We start from the raw sequence: 25,154 nt of genomic DNA, 5'->3' as shown, positions 1-25,154 counted from the left end.
GAGAAAATATAATTAGCTTCTGCTTTAAGAACCATGTTCACACTCAAAGTTTCCCCAAACGGTGTTCTGATATTTTCAAACTTTTTTTCTTTATATTCCCAATAGGATCTCTACATTGCTAAACTGCCTAAAGAAAGATGTATGTTTCTGATCCAGAAGGATATGTTTTCCCTCCAGATTAGTAGTGCTAAAAGTCATCTGGAACAAGCTGTACAGTGCAAAACGTTATTAGCAGTTAGCGAAACAAAAACAAATCACACTTCTAGGTAGGAAGAAAATGTAAGCCAAGAGAAATACATCAAAATGAGGAGTGTGCCAATAAGCCACACCTCTCCAGGCCTATGTTCCACCCAAATCCTTCCCCTTTGGGACTTATTTCTATAGAGACCATCTCTCAGTTCCACAAATAAAACTAGACATTGCTAGGAAACAGTCCAGCTTCTCAGGACACAGCTGAAGAGGAGTGGCTGCTTCCTACTAAGAGATATAGAAACCTGAAGCTATTCCCGCTATATGTGCTTCTATGAAACCTATTTCACAGAGCCTGAGAGAGAACTTATTATGCATATTCCTCTTTAGTCATAACAGCCTTAAATTTAGGACGTAACTTGGACCCCAACATTCTTTTCCCCATCTTAGCCCTGCATTTCCTCTTTTCTTTCAGGTCTTCTCTAAATGCATCATCTCACCTACCTTCCCTTCATAGGGCCCAAGAAACTTGTTTTGTACGTTTTCAAATGACTAACTGCTCATTTGAAAGATTCTTCCCATCATGTCATTGATTCATTAAACTCTTGTAAATTTCTGCATGGCTTGGAGTTACAGTGTTCAAATTTTTTATGTCAATTTTTTGTTACTTCTTTTAAAAACAACTGAGTGGTTTTTACCTATATTAAAGCAGCCCAAGCCCTCACCCTGAAGCAGTAACTATGGAAGTAGCCCACTCACTCTTCATCCTGCCTTTAAAAGCAGTTGTGTTCCTCCTTTCCCCTTTCTCATCATAACAGCCACCCCAATGACTCAGTTAGGAATAACTGCTGGTACAAGAAAGCCTCACTAATGATGACTTAAACAGATGTGAAGATTTTTTTTTTCATGCATAGCAAGAACTTTGGAGTTCCAGTCCAAGCTCTTTCTTCTCTGTAATTCTTGGCTTTTAATTTTCTTGATTGATAACTTATGGTTGCTACATGGATGCCACAACTCAAGATATCACATCCTTTCACCAGAGTCCCAAGTACAAGAGAAAGGGAGGTTTAAAGACTCTCTTCATGAGGCTCTGGTTTTTCATTAGAAAAGGAAGTTTCCCCAAAGTCTTTCCCTTACATATCACTGGCCAGAACTGGGTCACATGTGTACTCCCTGACTACTCACTAGTTGGACTACCACATCAGTTTAGACCCTTCCTGAGTCTGGAGAGGGCCTGCCTGCCCTGAGATCAAGGGCTTGCTGCCCACCCCCTGACCCCATAAGGAAGAAGGGATCAGGAGATGGCTGCCAGCTAAAGATCACAGTGCTGTCACCCGTCCCTCACTGCATGGGATGGCAAAGTCCCCACAGAAGTGAGGCTGTCTCCAGTCCAGAGGTCAGAACAGTCCATCCTAGCCCCAGGAAAGAAATGGATATCTCTGCTTAAACCAAGGTCCCTGTCACTCACTTTGAGGTCCCAGAGAGCCAATCTTTCTTTTAAACACAGCTGTGGTGCTGCAACTACATAAATGAGCCATCCTTAATGTTCTAGATGTTAGGACCTGTGCCTTTTAAAGCCATTAACTGTGGAAGACCTGTTAAAACCAACAGCATGCCTGAAAATACCACATACCTCATTCCACCTACGTGATACTTTCATTTCTGAATTCTAGTCTCTGTGTTCATCCCATCCCCTTAAGAGGTCTGAGGGTGCCAATTCCTCACACCTTTTCCATGCTAGGGATCTAAAACTATTAGAAAATACACTAAGAAGGAGACAAACCTATGGGACTCAAACTATCATTTATTATTTATTCAGAGTTCTCTGGAAATGGCTAGATGCAGAAATTAAGTGGAACCTCTTACTGTCTACCCTAAATCAAAAGCAGGGGAGAAATTTCTGCTTCAGGCCATGTTGCAGTAATTAGTTCCAGACTTGCCTTCCTAATGAAGCAACTGTAAAACTAGAAGGCAGTGGTTTTCTGACATTGCACAATAGATTAAAATCCCAAAGTGAAGGGAAACTTATAAATTGACTCCACGACCACCCAGATCTCAGCTGGGGGACAATTTCCTGGCAGTTCTGATGGGCTAAGGAGGCATCAATCAGAGTTTGGGTCAACTGAAGTGACTAGAATCTCCAGGCAAGGCACTGGAAAGGAAAGAGCTGTGGGGGGATGAAGGCCAGAAGTCCACATGGGGATCCCCCATAAGCCCTTGGCTAAGGTCTGGGCTGCACATGTGCAGGGCAAGACTACAAAGGCTTCTTTCCAGAGAGCAGCTGCTACAGGACTGAGAGTGTAGTGGAGTTAAAGAAGTCAAGCAGTGCTGGAGAACACTGGAGTTACAGCTGAGCCAGAGAGAATGGTTAACATTCCAGGCATGCAGCTAAGACATCAGAAATGCCACTACTTAGGAATAAGCACAAAGTCCTAGAGTAAAGCCTAGTAGACCTACTCTAACAAAGCCCCAAACCAAGCCCTAACAAAGTCCATAGAGGAGACCAAACGTGAAGGCTGAATGCCATCAAGCTAGAAGTGCTGCATAACTACACTGGGCTTTCCATAGATCCATTCTAACCAAGTGTTACCACATACATAGAAAGCTCAAGGAAATAAATATGCCAACTAGAACAAAAATTAACATTGAAATAAAAAGTATGCCACAGAACTCAGGATTTCTACAGTACAGAATCCTCAATGTCCAGTGTAAAGTAAAAAATTGCTGAATATACAAAGAAACAGGAAAATGGGACTCACGGTCAAGAGAAAAACAGACAATAAAAACGGACCCTTAGATGACCCCCAGAGATATTGGATTTAGCAGAGAATTTAAAGCAGCTGTATTCAAATCAATTCAAAGACCTGAACAAAGATATGGTCTGACAGACTTAAGACATAGGGACTCTCATAAGAGTAATTAAAACTATAAAAAGAGAAATCCATATTCTATCAATGAAAAGTCAAATAATTGAAATTTTAAAATCCATTGGATGGGCCTGACAGGAGAATGAAGATAAAAAAAGAAAAAGTTAGTAAACTTGAAGATAGGTAAGTAGAAATGGTTGAATTTGAATACCAAAGAGATTAAAGAACAATTAACCAGAGCCTCAGGATCTTGTAGAACAGTATGAAATGATGTAACGAATGTGTAACTGAAGTCTCAGAAAAACAAGAAGAAAGTGAAAATAGATAGAAAAAATATCTGAAAATATAATGGCCAAAATTTTCACAGTTTTCATTAAAAACATTTACTTAAAAAACTCAAAGAATCACAACCAGGATAAATAAAAAGAAAATCACACCTAGGTACATAATAGACACACTGCTGAAAACCAAGCTAAAGAAAAAAATGTTGAAAGTAGCCAAAAGGGAAAAAAAGAAACACATTTCATATAGGGAAGCAAAAATACAATGAGGATACGTAAGAAAGGTACAGAAACAGCTTGAAATAAACTAAAGAAGAATAGCACTTTTCAAAAGAGATTTATTTCCTAATTCTATTTTCCTAGCTATATCTTTGGACTAATTCCAGATTTAGGACTCTGGCCTATTCTCTAGAAAGTGAAATATAAGAACACCAAGATTTTGTGACTTTGGTCACTTGGGAATAAGATAAACTCTTGTTGTGGAGCACAGGCTCTAGGCACACGGGCTTTAGTAGTTGCAGCACATGGGCTCAGTAGTTGTGGCTAACGAGCTCTGGAGCGCAGGCTCAGTAGTTGTGACGCACGGGCTTAGTTGCTCCACGGCATGTGGGATCTTCCCGGACCAGGGATCGAACCTGTTTCCGCTGCATTAGCAGGCAGATTCTTAACCACTGTGCCACCAGGGAAGCCCCCCTTTTTTTTTTTTGATTTTTGCTTTCAATTAAAGTAGATACTTATATTTTCTGGAATGTGCTACTCATCGTGCACTCACCTATGAATAACAGATGCAAATCAGCTAAACAGAGCTAGGACACTTTCGTTAAAACAAATAGTAACCTATTTCTAAGTCATTTGTTAGGAGAATATGACACTTTCTTTACCTAATTGATCTAGGACACATCAAGGAATTTTGAAATAAAAAGATACTTTAGACTACAAGTTGTTCTTAATGTAATTCAACCTTCTGAAAGAGCACATTTTTTCATATCAGTTATCTAAGTCTAAACATCCTTTTCATTGGTTTAAAAACACTAGTAAATGTTAATAGCCACCTCTTTCCAAATGCAGTTATTGATCAAGGGCAAAGTGAAGTTTTAAAAAGAAAATACTGCAGGTTCTGACATTTAATTAAGGTAGAGATATAACCACAGTATTCATATCAGCAAAAGGTATTTATAATTGTTGACTGTCCCCCGCCCCCGCCCCCGCCCCCGCCCCCGCCCCAAAGAAGAAGAAAAAGTTCCTAGGATCTGGCTGCTTTAAATTATGTGTGTGAATTTCTTCCCAGGAGAAAACACAGAATAATATAATGTCAGAGTGAAATGTATGATCAAGTCACAAGCAAGTCCAGTTCATTTGACTCACCTATGTGATAAAGTCCAATCCAATCACTGGGGTCCACCTCCTCTTTAATGTCCCAGAAGATGATGAGGTTCTGAGCTTGCCCCAGCGTGTACTCATACATGCTGGCAGTCAGGCTGGAGCGGCTCTCAGAAGTCACCAGATCGGTGTCGCTGTTGGCCCGCTGTAGAGTCATATTCTCGGGCATGGAGCTCTGGGCGGCCAGGCTCTGGAGGTTCTCTGGACTCAGTGTGTACCGCATCTGGGGATTTCGACGCCTCACAAAAAGCAGGTGCTCCCGGGCTGAGCTAGCCATCCCGTCTGCCTCTCTGAGGTTGGCTTTCTACGAAGCTGTGAGAGACAAACAAGCACAAAGCATTAGTGCTACAATGCAAGGAATTAAGTTTAAGCTTCCCAGATAAAAAGACTTTATGAGTGTTTGTTAAAGCTTAACCATGCAATAATCTTCTGCTGTCAAAATAAAACCTATTATTCTACTGTCAACTGATGATTGTCAGAAACAACTTCTATAGACTGAGGTCGCAAGACGGCAAAGGCCATCAAACACCTGTGGCCCTCAATTTCACTGGGCACAGCTTCCTCAGAGCAATTAAGAAGGAGACTTCCCTACCATCCCTTTTATGGCTATTCTTTCTCCTTCAGAAATGGCATCCTCCTCTCCTTCACATATTCATTTGCTGATGCAATTAAATTTTAAAATAGCAAGACAGAAAATTTTGAGACATGTTCAACAGAGTTGAAATATACTACTGAGGACAAGTTCTATTTCCTTCCCATAGGAATGAAACTCACTAAACCCTTTTTCAGGAGCTTGCTCAAATGTTACCTCCTCACTTAAATAGAGTTGGCCATCCTGTGTAAAACTGCAACAGCCAAGCATTTCCCATCCCTCCTTCCTGGCTTTACTTTTCTCAAAAGCAATTACTCTGATCTGATGTACCACCACATAGTACCATGCACTTATTTATTTGGTTACTGTGTACTTTCCCCCACAAGAATGTAAGCTTGGGGAAAGAACACTCTTCAATAAAAGGTGATTGGAAAAATTGGGCAACCATGTGCAAAAGAATGAAACTGGACCACTGTCTTACACCAGGCACAAAAATCAACTGAAAATGGCTTAAAAACTTGAAATAAAGCTCCGAGAAGAAAATACAGACCAAAAACTCTTTGACATAAATCGTAGCAATATTTTTTTGGTTCTGACTCCTAAGGCAAAGGAAACAAAAGCAAAACTAAACAAATGGGATCTAACTAAACTTAAAAGCTTTTGCACAGCAAAGAAAATCACTGATGAAACAAAAAGACAACCTACTGAATGGAAGAAAATATTTGTAAATGATATGACTGATAAGGGGTTAATATCCAAAATATATAAACAGCTCATACAACTCAGTATCAAAACAAACCAAACAACCCAATTAAAATATGGGCAGAAGACCTAAACAGACATTTTTCCAAACAAAACATACAGATGACCAACAGGCACATGAAAAAATGCTCAACATCGCTAATCATCGGGGAAACGCAAATCAAAACCACAATGAGGTACTGCCTCACACCTGTCAGAATGGCTTTTATCAAAAAGAAAACAGATAACAAATGTTGGCAAGGATGTGGAGAAAAGGAAAACCCTCCTGCACTGTTGGTGGGAATGTAAATAGGTACAGCCACTATGGAAAACAGTATGGAGGTTCCGTAAAAAACTAAAAATAGAACCAACCACCATATGATACAGCAATTCCACTTCTGGGTATATATCCAAAAGAAATGAAAACAGGATATCAAAGAGGTATCTACACTCCCGTGTTCATTGCCGCATTATTCACAATAGCCAAAATATGTAAACAACCTAAGTGTCCATCAATGAATAAATGGATAAAGAAGATGCAATACATATACATACGATGGAGTATTTTCCAGCCATGAGAATGAAGGAAATCCTGCTCTTTGCAACAACACAGATGAACACTAAAGCATCATGCTAAGTGAAATAAGTCAGAGAAAGACACATACTCTATTATCTCACTTATATGTGGAATCTAAGAAAAAAGTCAAACTCTTAGAAACAGAGAGTAGAAGAGTGGTTGCCAGGGGCTGTGGGATGGGGGGTAATGGGAAGGCTGCTGAAAGGCTACAAACTCTAAATTTTCAGATGAATAAGGTCTGAGGAGCTAACGCAAAACATAAATGACTACAGTTGATAACACCATATTATATAATTGAAATTTGCTAAGAGAGTAGAATTTAAATGTTCTCATCAAAAAAAAAAGTGAGGTGATAGATGTGTTCATTAACTAGATGGTGGGAATCCTTGCACAACGTATATGTACATCAAATCACCACAATATAAACTTTAAATATCTTACAATAGTATCAATTATACCTCAATAAAGCTGAAAAAAATAAAAAAGAATGTAAGTTTCACAAATGCATCTGTTTTGTTCACTATTTTATCCCCAGTGTTTCCAACAGTGCCTGGTACACAGTAGGTGTCAATAAATGTTGAATGAAAAGATCACGGAACAGTGAGCACCCTTGTGCTAGATACTCCTTAAGCTCCTAGGAGATACTCCTTACTATCTCCTAGATACCCATGACCTACACCTTGAGTCCCTTTGCTGGGCCTGCCCTTTGCCAAACCTATTTCTACCATCTAGACCCACAGTAAGCTATTTCCTTTGGCTCCCACTTGGCCTCCATCTAAAGGAACAAAGCTTTTCCTGTTCAAACTTAGATCCAGTCCCCTGTTGGTTCGCTGAGTCTAGTCCTAAGATATCCATTTTCTTCTCCATTGCCAGGCTCTGACAGAGATTCTTTCTAAGACCTCTGTACTTTACTCTAGCACATTTGAGGTTCCATCTGCCAGTGCCTTTCCTGTCTGTCCATGGATTCACACTCCCTCACCCAGACCCCACAGGCTCTGCACAGAATGAATCTGGCTCTCCTCTCACTATCCCTTTCAGGACTACATCATTCACTAATAGGTTTATGGATTTAACATTTACTCTGCATCCCTAGTATGTGCTGGCCTCTTTAATATACTACATCTTTTCAGAAGGCCACGCCCGCAAGGTGTCCTAGAATGTCAACATGAACTTTCATGAAAAAAAAAAACAAAAAACTAATCTTGGGCTGAATATTTACGTTATAACTAATAATCTTGGATACCAAGTCGGAGGTAAGAAAAGAGGAGGGTTCCCTAATTTCTCCCATCCCCTCATCCATTTCACAAACACTTGGGTGAAGGGGACATTCTACCATTGCTAAGGTCATAGTACTTGCAAATGTATCTATTCAATTAATTTCTGGCACAAAGTTGATCTCATATTTTTAGCACGATCCCTTGAATTAAAAAATCACTGGGATTGGTGGGCAAGATGTCCTGTGTAAAAAGGACAGAAATAAAACGAACAGAGAAACTTAATACTCCTCTTCATAAATTTAGCACTTGCTTCCTTATGTGGTATATGGTAACTCTGACATCATATAACCCATAACTGTTAAACAACCTCAAATCCATGAAGTCTAAAATTCAGGTCAACCTCTAATCTCAGGGTTTCATGAAATTTTCATTTTAGTGGATTTCGACAGGCCGTTCTTTGTCTATAAACCCAGAGTGAGTCCAGCACCACATCAGCTTCAGCAAGCACTGTAAATAATTAACTCCTAACATGTTGTAGTCAAATAGAAAATGCAGGTTGGACATAACTAAGCTACTTCCCTGAAAGAAATAGGCCAGAATCTTTACAGCTTTAAGCCACAACAAAAGAACTGAAAATTACTCTGTTCTAGAAAAATGGGGAAAAACAGGGATGTACACCAAAACTGTTTCATTTTTTAATGACCTCTATTTAATCAGAGAGATAGGTAAACACAGTGGATAAGAGAATAAGCTCCGAAGTCTGATTTCTGGGTTTCAGTCATATTTCTACTACTAAGTTGCTCTGTGATCTTGGACAATTTATTTTAACTCTGTGTGCCTTCACCTTCCCATCTGTAAAGTAGGGACATAATAACACCTGGTTCATAGAATTTTGGAGAGAACTAAATGAATCAGTATAGTATAGAACAGTGCCTGGCATATAATAAGTGCCCAATCATGTTTAGCTATGAATATTATTATGTGACTACATTCTACTTTAATTATATAAAGTAGAACTGGTTTTAATCCCCTTGATTCCCCCACTTATTGGGAGAGTAGGCTATCAGTATCCACCATTATTCAAAGCACAATCCCAAAAACAGAAAGAAAAAAAAAAAAAAGAAAGAGACTGGTAGGCACTGAGGAAGAGCTATCCTGAAGCCCAAGCCTTAACTCCATAACAGTGGCCTGACAAGGGCCATTCTCTGGTCCTCTAGCCAGAGATAAGGGTTGGAATTTGACTTTCTCACCATTATTGGCTTCATTCATTCATTCAACAAAATTTTATCGAGCACCTCCCTTGTGAAAGGGAGACACGCAACAGACAGGTCAAAAAATAAGACAGAAATGTGCAAATCTGCTAGTTTAACTGAACCCTGCAAATAAAAACATATGGAGCATCTATTAGTACACATCTGGCATAAAGCTACAAAGTATACTAAACAGAAAAGAGAGTGAGGTTTTCTTTCAAATTCTTTCTTTTCTTTCCCTAAGGCATGTAATTTACTCTATAGGAACTTGACTCTGGGGGGAAAAGACAAATACATATATGAAAAAATTCAATCCTGTACTAATGACACTTCATTAGTGTACAATTTGTCCCCACAAGTATGTGATGGAGATAATAAACGCTCATGAGGCATCAGGAAGTGACAGTAATATTTATAAAGTGTTTTACATTTTTCAAAGCATTTTCACTTCTATCATCTCAAGTGAGACCCAGAATATTATGAATTAAATTTGAGAGATGCCATCATCTCTGTTTTCAGATGAGAAAACTGAGGATCTGTGAGGCAAAAGGTTAGCTGAAGGAGATAAAAACACTTCGGAAGTGGTTATATATTTGAGGTAAGTCTTAAAGGGTTAGAGGAGAAGAAGAACTATATGAAGAAATGAATGCATTCTAATTGGAAGGATGGATATGGAGAAGCAACCAAGGATAAGAATATGAGAAGGAAGAAACAAAATAGAAAACAGAGGCTCTGCAGAACCCTGGGAAAATGATGGGAATCCTCCAAAGGAACCAAGCAGAAGCCCAGGGAGAGAGGCAGGTCTTAATACTGCCACTGAAGACATATGGTGAGCCCAGACATGACTCAAAACATACTGATGCCCCATGAGGTTAAACCCACCCAAGGTCGCAGAGCTGGTAAGTGACAAGGGTAAAAATCAAGATAAAATAGGAGAGAGAGAAACACACAGACACACGAAAGAGCGAGAAAGAGAGAGAGAGAGAGACAGGAACGGGGAAGAGGGAAGGGAAGGGGGGAGAAGGTGGGGAGGGGAGAAAGGGAGGGAGAGGGAGAGAAACATGTCTTGAAAGTCAAGGAGAGATTCTGAGGGAGAGCCTCAGATGTTGCAACTAACGACTGAAAAGTTACCATAGCACCTGAAAACTAGGAGGACATCCTTGGCCTTAGGAAAACCTTTTACATGGAGTGGTAAAAGTGGTAAAAGCCAGACTGTTGAGGTTTGAGGAAGGAGGCTGGAAAGGTAAATGGAGGTAAAGAGTACAGACTCTTCTTCAAAAGGCTGGACTGTAAAGGGAAGGAGAACACGTGGTAGAGGGTGATGTGTACTGAGACAGGGTTGGGTGTGTTTGCTTGTTGTTTTTCAGCCTGAGAGAGACTTTTGCATGTTTATAATACTAGCATAGGGTCACTAAGAGCTCAGGAAATATCTGCTGAATGAATGAATAAATGAAAATTGAGAGAAAGGGCCAGTGAAGAGGAGAGGCTGAAGATGTAGGAAAGAGAGGAGATATATGATGGAGCAAGATGACTGAGGAGGAACAAAAGCTGGAATACACAGGACAGGAAGAGGATTAGTCTAAACCAGCACTGCCCAATAGAAATATGCTGCAACCCACTTATGTAATTTTAAACTTTCTAGGAGCCACATTAAAAAATGTGAACATTTTAATCATAACATATTTCATTTAACTCAATATATCCAAACTATTATTTCAACGTTAATGTAAATAATTATTAATGAGATATTTTGCATTCTTTTTTTTTTTTTTTTGTAGTAAGGTGTTTAAAGCCAACACATATTTTATACTTAAAGCACATTTCAGTTCAAACTAACCACATCTCAAGAGCTTGAGAGCTTCAAGTGGCAGGTGGCTCCTGGTCTGGACAGTACAGATCTAAACCACGGGAATGCTCCCAGCTTCCAAGACAATCTGCTTCCTTTTCAACCTTATCCCACCAGAAAGGCCCTCAATGTAGCTAAGAGGAAAACATCATTAACTAGCTGACAATAATGTGTGAATAACCAAGAATTCCTTAATCCTTCCCAAGGGTTCTTTCCATGCATTTTAGCATGAAGATGCTTTTTTTCCATTATAGTTTGTTACAAGATATTGAATATAGTTCCCTGTGCTATACAGTAAATCATTGTTGTTTATTTTATATATGGTAGTATTCATATGTTAATCCCATACTCCCAATTTATCCCTCCACCTCCTTCCCCTTGGGTAACCATAAATTTGTTTTCTATGTCTGTAAGTCTGTTTCTGTTTTGTAAATAAGTCCATCGGTACTATTTTTTAGATTCTACATATAAGTGATATCATATAATATTTGTCTTTCTCATGAAGATGCTTTTTGAGCCAAATCTCTACTTGGTATATGAAGACACCCAGTCTGGGGTAGAGAATTTTCTGGGGATAGATTTGAGGACGGGGAGGGTAACAAGTCCCAGAAACTCTTTTGGTATCTTTTAGCTTCTTTTCTTCTACCTTGAAACTACACAGTCTTCAAAAGCAGGAACAGTGCTCCAGTGGAGCTTACGTATAACAGGGGAAGAGATGAAGTGGGGAAGTGATCGGGTTATCTGTATATTTCTTTAGCAAACACTCACGTGGCACTTACTCTTTCTAAGTGATTTACAAATATATACAGGTTACCTGTAAGTCTTCTGTGTTTACCTAAGTAACTGCATATACTTAAACTTCACCCTGTCTCAATATATTCAGCTATTAAACGGAGGTAACTTTAATGTAGCATGCAAGGCCATTTGCAAGGATTAGGAAAATCGTAAGTGAGAGTTATTTTTTAAAGTAACTACTGTTATTTTAATAAACAAATAATATAGTTCTGACCTAATTAATGCAATTAATGCCTGGGGTAGCTCTCCAGGCCTAAGAGTCTGGGGAGAGGAACTAAGACTTAGAAGACAGTTAACAGAAATCAAATGCTAAAGACCATCTTTACACATGAAAACTCACTGTGAACTCTGCCTAGTGTTGGATGACCCCATACTTAGGAAAGAAAGGGAAAACAGTTCATGCTCCCCTACTTTCCTATTCAACATGGCTCCTGGCTCCCAGAGCCCAGAAATCAGCTACATTAGGATACATAGGCCTTCGACTTACAGCTTAGGAACTCATCCACAGCTCTTAAAGAATTGTTTCCACATAAACAAAAATTAATTCCAACTTCCAAACCACCCCACTTTAAAGGAACTTGTAGAGCCTACCACTCACAAGCCGGTCACTGCATGTAGTGAGATGTGAGACTAGAGAGAGAAGAGAAGATTAGAAGAAACTTGGGCACAGAATGTTAAGTAATTCACTTGGAACCTCACCAATGAGCAGGGAGCCATTCCAGGCTCTTGAGCAGAAGAGTCAAAATAGGAAATTTAAGCATGGGAAACTTAATCTGAAAGCTCACGTGGGGCTGATTGTAAGAGGAGAAAACAGAGGTGGGGGAACCAGTTAGAAGCTAACTGATTAGTTAAGACATCCGGCACTGAGTGCTGAAGAGCGGATTCAGCAACACAGGAAGGAAGTGTATCAATCAGGAATATTTCAAAGAAAGAACCCGAAGACTTGGTGGCATATTGAATACAGGGGATAAAAGGAAGGAAGAAATTAAGACTCAATTCTGGATTTTCAATCTACGTGACAACAGAATCCCAGAAACATTAATAAGGCTGAGAAAATCAGTACTACTTTGGGTGAGTTTAAAATAAATGCAATGTATCCAAGTAACTATATCCCAAAGACTCTCGCGAAGGTGGGCCCCAATTGCTGGTTATTATGAGGCCAGGGATAAAACAAATACTCAAATGCAAGTTTCTGCTTACTAATGGGCTTAGAATTTATTAGTTAAAATTGACTATGCCAAAGTATCTCTAAAAGGCTCAACTCAGTGTTGAAAAACCTCACTCAGATGTTTTACTTTACATAACTTAGATCAATGGAAAAGAAGTAAAATCAGAATGCTGAGATTATGATGAGAGACTATTTCCAAAACTGCTTTGGAAAACTTCATTTTTCCCTTGCAATAAAAGTAATGTATTTTTTAAGAGTTCATGTTTCCGTAATAAATTAAGATCAAACCCCATGCAAAAATGAATTATGCAAAGTTGCATAAAAACTTTAACAATCAAGCCACTCTATCTTCAGCTAAAATTTGAGTTTATAACTACCTTATTCAATGCAATGTTCTCACATGGGAAAATGAGGGCTACTCCAACAACAAGGAACGACTGCTTCACATTTTCTACTGATATCTAAGAATTCTTCCCTTGTGTCCTGGTTTCATATCTATGCCTTCTGCAATAAGAAAGGCAAATTTTCTTCAGAATAATATCTATGTTCTTCTGAAAAGCTTTAGTAGACAAAGCTGATGGTAAGGGAAACTGATTAATACTCACCAAATTTATTAAAAAGAAAGCTAGTCCTTTAAAGCTCCTTAAACAATCCACCCACGGTGAGCCTCTGCTGAGGCTATATGGCCCATTCCCAAAGGACACAATTTAACACAATGTAGCACTCCTTTAAAAAAAAAAAAAAAACCCTACCACTTCTAATTATGATTAGGTCGGTACTAACCTGCTCTCTCAGGTAACAGACATCTGCTTAAATGACAACCAAAAACAAAATCACTTTTCCTCCAGAGGTCAAGAGAGATATAATTACTAAGCAAATTGCAAAATGCTTTAGTATACAATTTCATTTCCAAAAGCAGCAGATTTTGTTTAGAAGATACAGACAGAAGCAGATGACAAATACATTAAACAAGTGTTTTTATTTAAAATATTTTTGCTAAGGAGTCTGGAGGTGAAACCTCACCTGAAGGGCAAGTACTGAAAACATTCATTATGAAAAGATTTGTACAAAAGCGAGAGAGAGGCATGGACATATATACACTACCAAACGTAAGGTAGATAGCTAGTGGGAAGCAGCCGCATAGCACAGGGATATCAGCTTGGTGCTTTGTGACCGCCTGGAGGGGTGGGATAGGGAGGGTGGGAGGGAGAGAGACGCAAGAGGGAAGAGATATGGGAACATATGTATATGTATAACTGATTCACTTTGTTATAAAGCAGAAACTAACACACTATTGTAAAGCAATTATACCCCAATAAAGATGTTAAAAAAAAAAGAAAGAAATGCAAAATTGGAAATTAAAAAAAAAAAAGATTTGTACAGAATGGAAATGCACCCTCATATTTTAATTTCCTAGATTGGACATTGAAAAATAAAACCAATAATAATAACTAACATCCTTGTTTAGCCCTTCAAATTCCCAAAAAAACACCACATGCATACACACACATGCACACACCTGTTCAACTACACTGTACTTCAAACTCCATTTGTGTTTTACTATATAAATAAGGAAAGCAAAGGCGGGATTATGTTTATGTCTAGAGACACTAAAGAAAATATAATATGTCTGCAATAAGCAGAGGTGTGAGACCTCTGGGAAGAGAAAGCAGCGAGCCATCAGACCCCGCAAGCCAGCTGTCACCTGAGATGAATAAAGTTATCACCAAATTCTCAACTAAGACCCCTTCCCAGTGGCTCTTCACTGTGCCTTCTTGCTAAGAGAAAGCATACTCATTACTCACTGTTTATCATACATAGTCATAACCCAATGCTTAGCTTACTCGGCAAGAGTGTGCTAGGAAAATGATTAAGATCAGAAAAATCCCTCCTATTTGACCTACCAATAAATGATTTCAGGGCATTCAACAGAGAGCCTGCAGTGACTGAAGCTGCCCCTCACTTCCTCTTTCCAGGTGGAAAAGTATCAGAAAAATGTAATTTTCCCTCCAGCCTGCTGCCCTTTAGCAAAAGGCTCTTCTCCCCACAATTTTCTCAAATGATATGTTATGATCCATAACATAATAATAGCCCACCTGTAAATTTGTAAAAGGGATGGACAAGATAGAAAGAATTTTAAGTTTCAAAAGTTGTTAATTTTAAAGACTGAGTCCAACAAAGCTTTCAAGCTGTTGATTAGCTTGAATCATAATTGACTGAATATGCAGCCAGACAAATATGAGAAAATAATTAAGATTTGGTTTAACTCTTCTGAATTCTTTAAACGTGATAAGGCTTTCAATTCAATTACTTAATTAAACTTTTCTTTTGCAGATGTGAATAGATAATTCACAAAAGGAAAAATTTAAATCACTAATAATTATATGTTAAAAATTAAAACAAAACTTAGATATAATTTTCTATGCACCAAAATATCAACTCTGAAAAATAACAGTACTCAGAAGTGAAGGTGCAGTGAGACAGAAACTCATGCTGCTGACAGGATGGTTTTGCAAAGCTCGCTGGGCATGCCCTTGGAGAAGAAAAGGCATCTAGACCAAAACTGAAGGCAGTGGGGGACAACTGAGTCCTCAAAAGAAGCAAGTCAGCTGTTACTAGAAGAAGAGGAAATGAATGCTGGACAAACATAAAGGAAAAAGAAAAAATGGCAGACCGTTATACGCGTAATTAGAGAAGAATTTAGGATAGAGAGTGTGGGAAGAATCAAGACATCTTTATCTCAACAGTCAAGGAGAGAATGGAATGGGCCCTCACTGGCATTGGCATAGATACCAATTTTTTAAAAATTGATCTACACTCTTAAAATGCTATTAAATTAAGAACAGCAAAACCATTTCAAGAATCATTTTTAAACATTATGCCAGATATGGAAATCAAAATTTCATATATTTTCAATACCTGTTTAAAATTCCAACATATTTTTCAGTAAATACACATGAAGTTCCATGATCTGTCCAAGGACTGATAAAAAGAAACGAAAAACTCTTTTATGTCGAGCATTCTTGGTGGTTTCCTTGCCTAGCAGCAAATAGTGATGGTTTGTGCAGGAGAAGTAGAATCGATTCATTTTAGAGTAATCTCTTTTCAAAGATATTCAACTTTTACTCACTGTACAGCCTTAGGGGAAAAGATGTCTTTTTTCTCTTGTGTGGAACACATCCCAAGACATTAACTTCCGCTAAAGCTGAAGATAATTACCAATTGTTGGTAAATGGAATTCGGATATTTAAGAACTCTGCATTACTTTGAGGTGGTTGGAGCACATTTGTGTGGAAAAGTCTTTCTTGCAAAGCAAACCGCATAAGCTTCTAGCTGTGGATTGTCAAAAGCTGCTAAAAAAGATGACTAACTGTATTTATATACAATTGCTTATTCCATAAAACACCAGAGATTATAACTACAAACACTATTAATTGTGGCATGTACTCTATACCCCACAGAACACTCCCCTCTTTTCCATTCCCGTTGCCACAACGGCACTAAGTCAAATCCACATCATATCGTATCTAGGCCATCACTTCTTTATTATTTATTTGGCTGCACCGGGTCTTAGCTGTGGCACACGGGATCTTTGTTGCAGACTGAGGGATCTTTAGTTGCAGCGTGCAGGTTCTTTTTTTTTTTTTTTTTAAGTTGCAGCATGCAGGATCTTTTAGTTGCAGCATGCGGGATCTAGTTCCCTGACCAGGGATCGAACCCGGACCCTGTGCACTGGGAGCGTGGAGTCTTAACCACTGGACCACTAGAGAAGTCCCAGGCCATCACTTCTTAAAAGGCCTCTCTGATCCTTGTGTTTTCTCCCAGACAACCCATCTACTCTCTTCCTATAGCACTTTTTCAATGACAACACTCCCAATCAAGTAAAATACATAATTAAAGGGCCACGATGGTAGTGAACAAAGGGGCAGGGGTGGGACCTGGTTTAGGCAGGGTGAGTAGGCAGGCCTCTCACAGGTAGTGACATATAAATTGATTAAGTTGAGACCTGAAGTTAGCAGGCAGTTGCATAGTCCAGGTGAAAGGTGAAGATGGCCTGGATTTGCATGGTGGTTCCGGGGGTCAGGGTGGTTTTTTAGTGTATTTCTTTATACTTCCTTAAACAAACCCAAAGTTCTATACAAACTTTCTCAATAGAAGGCTATCTATCTGCTCCCCATGAAAATGCTTAGCGCGCCCAGCATTGCTCATGCCATCCTCTCTACTTCCTGCACCCACCCCACCTTCAAGGTCTAATGACCACTCTCTTCTTGAAGAACAGCCAGCCAGAGGCAACATTCCCATGACTGAATTCCAGTGGCCTTTTTGATATCATTCATATCACGTGTAATTCACAACGCTTTATAGTCTAATTATAAAGATTCGTGTCTTCTCTTGCCAGAGTATAAACTCTTTGAGAAAATTACTGCTTCTCTTATATGTTATATTCTCCATAAAATAGTAAGTTTTCGGTAAATATTTTTCAAATAAATGAATGGATGGGGTTGACTCCTACTAATCAGAAAATAAGAATGTAAAAGGACTAAATCAACAGTATGAATACATGTTGCATTTTCTTTAGAATTAGCCACATTAGCCATCCAAAAAGATTTACTGAGTAAAGTACCTACTTTGTGCTGAAAAGCACAAGTCCCTTGTTATAGTATAGAAAGAAATATAAATCAACCTGCAAGAAAGAAATAGAGAAGAATTGTCTTCTATACTATAAGGTGTAAGTGCAAAAGTCACTTACACCTTAAGTGCAAAGAGCTCACTGCCAGGAATGATCAGCAGGGGCTGGAGTGTTTAAGAAAAGCCTAATGAGGGGCTTCCCTGGTGGCGCAATGGTTGAGAGTCCGCCTGCCGATGCAGGGGACACGGGTTCGTGCCCCGGTCCGGGAGGATCCCACATGCCGCGAAGCGGCTGGGCCCGTGAGCCATGGCCGCTGGGCCTGCGCGTCTGGAGCCTGTGCTCCGCAACGGGAGAGGCCACAACAGTCAGAGGCCTGCGTACCACAAAAAAAAAAAAAAGCCTAATGAGAAAAACTGAGCTGGACCTTGAAAGATATGAGGAGGCCTTTGAAATATGGCATGAATTTTAGGCCAAAGAAAGAATGTGATTAAAAAGTAAGGAAAATAGAGAGAAAAAAAAGTAAGGAAAGATAGCAATTAGCTTCCACTACCTTTACTCTGGTCCAAGCCACTGTCATATGTCGTCTGAATAAATAATCATCTATATCCCTGCTTCCATCCTTGATTTCTTACTGTCTATTCTCAACATAGCAACCAGAGTGATTCTCTTCAAATGTAAGTCAGAACATGTTGCTCTCTACCCCAAACCCTACAGTGGCACCCGTTTCAGTCAGAGTGAAAGCCAAAACCCTTACGCTAGTCTGTAAGGCCCCACACAATCTGGTCTCCGGTGCTCTCTGACCTCATCTACCACTACGGCCACCCATGCTCATGTGACCCTAGTGCCACTGCTGCTCCTCGAAGGCACCAGCCACACTAGCACAGGAGCCTTTGCATCTGCTATTTCTTCTGCCAAGGAAGCTCTTCAGGCAGAAGACCTGAACAGACATTTTCCAAATAAGACATACAGAGGCACATGAAAAGATGCTCAATATTGCTAATCATCAGGGAAACACAAATCAAAACCACAATGAGATATCACCTCACACCTGTCAGAACAGCTATCACCAAAAACACCACAAATAACAAATGTTGGCAAGAGTGTGAAGAAAACGGAACCCTTGTACACTGTTGGTGGGAATGCAAATCGGTGCACCCACTATGGAAAATAGTATGGAGGTTCCTCAAAAAACTAGAAACAGAACTACCATATGATCCAGCAACTCAACTGCTGAGTATATATCCAAAGAAAAAGAAAACACTAATTCAAAAAGATACATGCACCCCAATGTTCACACCAACATTATTTACAATAGCCAAGATATGGAAGTAATCTAAGTGTCCAACAACAGATGAAAGGATAAAGGAAACGTGATATATATACATAAATATGTGTGTGTGTGTGTGTGTGTATATATATATATATATATGTATGTGTGTGTGTGGAATATTACTCAGCCATAAAAAAGAATGAAATTTTGCCATTTGCAACAACATGGATGAACCTTGGTGGTATTATGCTTAGTGAAATAAGTCAGACAGAAAAAGACAAATACTGTATGATATCACTTATAGGTGAAATCTAAAAAATGAAACAAATGAAAGATTATAACGAAACAGAAACAGACTTACAGATATAGAGAACAAACTAGTTGTTATCAGTGGAGTGAGGGAGAGGGAAGGGGCAATACAAGGGTAGGGGATTCAGAGATACAAACTACTATGTATAAAATAAATAAGCTACAAGGATATACTGTACAGCACAGGGAAATATAGCCATTATATTGTAATAACTCTAAATAGAGTATAATCTATAAAAATATTGAAGCACTATGTTACACACCTGCAACTAATATTGTAAGTCATCTATACTTCAATTAAAAAATAAAATAATAATTAATAAATCACCAATACCCGAGATTTCCATGGTATATAGAATGATCTGGAAGAACCAAAAAGTTAAATGAATATCAATATGCAGCATGTGGATAAGCAAACAGTTCTGTTCAGTATCATGACCCTGCTTATTGATACCAGGTTTAACCTTGATTCAAGTATTAGGATAAAAAATGTTTTGAAACCTTTCCCAAACAGACTGCCTGCATTTTCATAGCACACATAGTTTTCAAAATTTTCTGACAAAGAAAAAAATCCTTTTAACCTAGGTATCCTTTATCCAGCTGCACTCTATTAAGGAACTGAAGAAAGCAAAACATACACAAAACAATGAACTGAAGATTTTTTATATGAGTCCTCATTCAACCATTCTTCCCATGCAATGAGAGAGTTGATCCCTACCACTCATATCTCTGTCTTTTAGTCAGTCACTCACTAAATTTCAGATGTTCCAACAATAAACTGATGCAAAGAGAAAATGCATGAACTAATAAAAGACTCAGGATTTCATAAAAGTCAATGAAAGTAATTTTGAAAAACTACTTGAACCACATGCTAAACCAATGATTAATAAGGGTCTGGCAAAGATAGCATAGTTGACAACTGAAGGAGGAAAAATATTAAGTGCAATTTGAACATCACAGGATTAAAAAGAATGTCACACGGGAAGGCTGACAGTGGCCTGGCACAGCTTTTGTAATATGACTTTCAAGGCTGGGGTAGAAAGACAAATACCATATTACGCTATTATACAATTTTTTGAAAAGATTAACTCCCCAACCCTCTAAAAATGTCAACTCTTCATTTGTTCTTTTTTCACTCTAATAATTAGGCCGTATTTGTGATTACAAACAAGATTAAACTGATTTCCATAATTTGAACTTTTGTTTGTCGAGATCCAACTCTTTTTTCCCCTAATCACTATGAAATCCGGCTTCCCAGTGTAAATGGATGTGTTTTAAGAAGCCCGCTTTTCTGGCATCTCTTGTCTATGTCCTGCCCTCACACTCACCCCATGGTATCCCACAACCACCTTATGATGAAGCTGTAAATTCCAGATTGCCATTTCCAGATGAGAGCACCACACTAGTGGGCGGCACAGCTGAGACCCACACTTAGGTCTTTAAAGCCTACTTCTCTTCCCATTTGACACTGTTCCTTGTGGCAACTATACCAAGCCCACATCATGGGGTACCTACAGTTACCCACAAAATTGCGTGGTGGGGGGGGCGGCGGGTGAAATCACCCGTTTACAGGATTTAAAATCAGCGCCTTCCACGCAGGTGCCGAGCAGCCTCCTGCTGCCAAAGCCGAGCTCCTGAGCTGACCTGCCATGCTTCCTCCCTGCCTTCTCACTCTCATTTCTGGTCCACCTACTGTAAGCTTTGCAGACATAGAAAGTCATTATTTCTTTATTTGTTATGAGCCAAAGATCTATTATAAGTCAACTTTATAAACCCACAATATTGTTGAGAAGCAGCAAGTTCCCTCTCTCAAAACAGTCTCCACGGACTCTGACAACTTTGGAGTGTGAAGGCACAGCACAGAGGCCCCGAGGAGCGGCTTTGCCGATGGGGGCCATTCCAGAATAGGACTCATAACAATCACATCCTTTTTGCCCGTCTCCTCTCACCCACCCATTTTTGAGAAGGATGATGAATATGTAGTAGAGGGTTCCTTGAGCAAGCACATGGAAGTTTGTACACAGAACTGCTGCAGTAAGCAGACAAGTAAAGTTCTGCCTCCCACGTCAATACTGGGGCTGGATTTCATGACATTTGAGTATGTGTTAAAAGGAAGACAGTGTTGGCTTCTTAGCCTAAGGATACTGGGAGGAGGGAGGAAATTTGTGATGTCAACTCTGGGAAGCTTGCCTGTCTAAACTACCAGCTTCCTCCTGCCCCAATGCACCGATGCCTACAACTAATCCTCAGGGACCCTAACAGCTCTCCAGCCGACTTCAGAATGACATGTCATAAGTCCCTAACAAAGCAACTTGGTCTTCTCCACCTTCTTCCCTTCCCACTAGACATCACCAAGATGTCTAGTGCAGTAACAGTGACATGGAAACGATTCACTGAAAGTGGAAAAAATATGGAATGAAACAAGGTTGAAGTTGGTGGAATGATTTCTGCAGAATAGACAATTCTTACAAAATAATGTTAGAACCATTTTAATTGGGTTATATATCAGATAAAGTTCTATTTTAGGTAAAATTACCAATTTCTTTCTAAAGACGCTGAAAAAATTCTTTCGTTTCAATGAGTCAAATTATTTTAACTTATTAAATTTACAGAAATTGGAGGGACTTCCCTGGTGGAGCAGTGGTTAAGAATCCACCCTGCCAATGCAGGGGACACAGGTTCAAGCCCTGGTCCAGGAAGATCCCACATGCCGCAGAGCAGCAAAGCCCGTGCACCACAACTACTGAGCCCGCACTCTAGAGCCCGCGGACACAATTACTGAGCCCACACGCCACAACTACTGAAGCCCACGTGCCTAGAGCCTGTGCTCCGCAGCGAGATAAGCCACTGCAATGAGAAGCCCACGCACTGCAACAAAGAGTAGCCCCTGCTCGCTGCAACTAGAGGTAGCCCGTACTCGGCAGAGAAGACCCAAAGCAGCCAAAAATTAATTAATTAGTTAATTAAAAAAAGAAATTGGATTTCTTCTCCAAATTCAACAGACTACAAGAAGCTGCATTTTAATTAATAGATTAAAATCTATTCAAAGAAGGAAATCCATTCAGTTTATAAATATTTACTTTTGCTTAGAATGCTACACTATTAAATTTAGAAAAATACCATGGCCTTAATAGTTTCAAACAAATTAAAATCTTGTTAAAACCTAAATCAATTATAACTGGTTGTAACTGAGGGAAAAATCTCAAAACACTATGCACTTATCCATTACTTTATTAATCCAATTCTTTTTTTAAAAGAAAGATCCCAGTGTAATCCAAAAAACCACTCTCTGCCATGGTCAGTCCTTCTGTCATGACGCATGAGTAACTGGGATAAAGAAGAGATTTTGAATCACAAGTATTGGCACTTCTCCTCTCTCCCTCTCCTCCTCGAAGAGGAAAGTGTTCTCCTGCCTGCCTTCTGGAAGTAAGGAGACCTTGCTGGTCAGCCGGGCTGAGAACCAGAGAGACAGCTGTGTATGGCTCTCGCCTCAATCCAGCGTGTCTGACACAAGGCCCATCCCTAGTCTCTTCTGACACTTTTCTCTTTTTGGTTAGGCAAGTAGGGATGGGTTTCTGTCACAGACTTAAAGAATCCTAGATAATACACTGGACATGTCCCACTGTTTAGTTACAAAACCTAGGTAATGGGGGAAGCAGGGAGGGAAAAAAGGAAAAATCCAAAGAATCTGAGTTGACCTATAAAACACTGTGCTTTGCCAGAGAGGGGCAGGGAAAGAAAGACAAGAAAATGATGTGGTGGTGGGAGGGGAGATGTATATACAAATTTCCAGCTACAACATAAACAAGCATTTCTGGAAATCTAATGTACAGCATAGTGATTATGGTTAGTAACACTGTATTACATACTTGAAACTTGGTAAGAGAGTAGATCTTAAATGTATCACCACAAAAAAGAAATGGTAATTATATCACATGATGGAAGTGTTAGCTAACTATGACAGTAATCATTTTTCAATATATAAATGTACCAAATCAACATGTTGTACACCTTGAACTTATACAATACTGTATGTCGATTATGTCTCAATAAAGCTGGGGCTGGTGAGGGGGGAACCAAAAGGAAAAGACTGTGGGGATTAAGTATGGGGAGCATTTTTTTCTGGGGGATTAGTGAGGAAGAAGGAAGATGGGAGAAGTAGCTACCAGGAATATGACAACCACAGGATGTGTTAAACTACCATATTCTAGACCCCAACCCAAATCTACTGATCCTAACCCACCCATGGGACACAGCCCAGGCATCAGATTGTAAACATGTTCCCCAGTTGATGTTGATGAATGCTGAAATTTGAAAGCTTACTGATGTAAGAAATCACCAGCTAATCCCTATAGAGTCCCAAGTTAGACCAAATAATAACTTAGATGCTCTCTCCCCAAGTATATCCAAGTTTATTAAATTTTATTATATTATTAAATATTTAAATAGTAAATATTTTAATATTTATTTTATTAATTTTAAAAGAACCAAAAGTCGACTGAGAGACTTTGGTCTTTCTAAAATTTAATTCTATTTCCCATAAAATTTATAGCAACAATTACTTAAACAATAAAAACTTAACACAAAGTCTTATTTATTCATTCTTATTCCAAAAAAATTTTTCATGGCACATTGCAGTATGAGACGCAACAAGCTGAAAGAAGTCGGTGAAGAAAAGCCAGGGGAAGCAAGCCAGGGGTCAAGTTTATGCTCAGAATTCTCGCCATTCAGCACTGCTCAGATACTAGAAATAAGCCATTGATTTGTCTCTGAACTTCCTAGCATCCCGACCAAAGACTCACAAGGATCACAGCCCTAATCCACATGTCTATAAGATAAACACAAATGGTTTCCTGGTGATAAGCCCTGACTTTAAGTAAAATTATATGACTTTAAGTAAAATAAGAGATTTCTGCTTATTAGTCTTTATGATATAGGAAGTATTAACCTGTATTCTTATATCTACATCAAGTATGACATTTGCAATTGTATTACCTTTTTTTTTGACATCTTATTGGCTTAATACAAATAGTGTCAATTCGGGCACATTTGTACATAGCTCTATAGTGGTCTACAATGCGGTGTCCACTACAAGCTATCAGCCACATGTGGCTACTGGGCATCTGAAATGTGGCTGGTCCAAATTGAGATACGCTGTAAGTATAAAATACACCAGATTTTAAAGACTCTGTCTTTTAAAGTACCAAATTTTAAAGTACCAAAAAAGGGAAATCTCTCAAGTTTTATATTGATTACACATTAAAATGATAAAGTTTTAGATATATTGGGTTAAATAAAATAGATTATTAAAATTAACCTCACCTGTTCTTTTTACCTTTTTCAATGTGGCTACTGAAAAATGAATGTGTGGCACACATTATATTTCTACTGGAACAGTGCTGGTCTAGCAGCTACACTCCTGCTTAACTCAAGGGTCAAATTTAGACTTAAATCTTAGATCTTAAAGCAATGGCTGGACTTCTTTTTTTTTTTTTTTTTTTTTTGCGGTACGCGGGCCTCTCACTGTTGTGGCCTCTCCCGTTGCAGAGCACAGGCTCCGGACACGCAGGCTCAGCGGCCATGGCTCACGGGCCCAGCCGCTCCGTGGCATGTGGGATCTTCCCGGACCGGGGCACGAACCCGTGTCCTCTGCATCGGCAGGCGGACTCTCAACCACTGCACCACCAGGGGAGCCCTGGACTTCTTATTTTTTAAACAATTCTTTGTGAATATAACTTCTCATAAATAAGTTTCTCTTAAGAATTTGGCAACAGGAAGTTCAAGATAAAGTCTACTAACAGAAATCTGACCTTGAATATTTGACACAAGTGACTAAGGGCAAAACCACTGGGAAGGATCTCATCCTTTTGTGAACATGACGGAAGCTGACCAGTACGTGCACCTGCATAAAAGGCCACTCCTCTCCTGCATGGAGATTTATTTATTTATTTATTTATTTATTTATTTATTTATTTATGGCTGCATTGGGTCTTCGTTGCTGTGCAAGGGCTTTCTCTAGTTGCGACAAGCAGGGGTTACTCT

General features: G+C 39.2%; 1 protein-coding gene across 2 annotated transcripts in view; it reads right to left on the bottom strand.

The window, feature by feature from the left end:
- HECW2 (HECT, C2 and WW domain containing E3 ubiquitin protein ligase 2) overlaps nucleotides 1–25,154 on the bottom strand; it is a 414,063-nt gene that overhangs the window by 242,693 nt on the left and 146,216 nt on the right. For both annotated transcript variants that reach the window (XM_067741145.1, XM_067741144.1), the window contains exon 2: nucleotides 4,703–5,029. In XM_067741145.1, coding sequence (XP_067597246.1) covers nucleotides 4,703–4,994 — 292 coding nt within the window. In that variant the 5' untranslated portion in view covers nucleotides 4,995–5,029. The remainder of the gene's footprint in view (nucleotides 1–4,702; nucleotides 5,030–25,154) is intronic.

This window comes from Pseudorca crassidens, chromosome 6, assembly GCF_039906515.1.
Source record: "Pseudorca crassidens isolate mPseCra1 chromosome 6, mPseCra1.hap1, whole genome shotgun sequence".
NCBI classification, from domain to species: domain Eukaryota; kingdom Metazoa; phylum Chordata; class Mammalia; order Artiodactyla; family Delphinidae; genus Pseudorca; species Pseudorca crassidens.
This window is presented reverse-complemented; position numbering and strand designations above follow the sequence as displayed.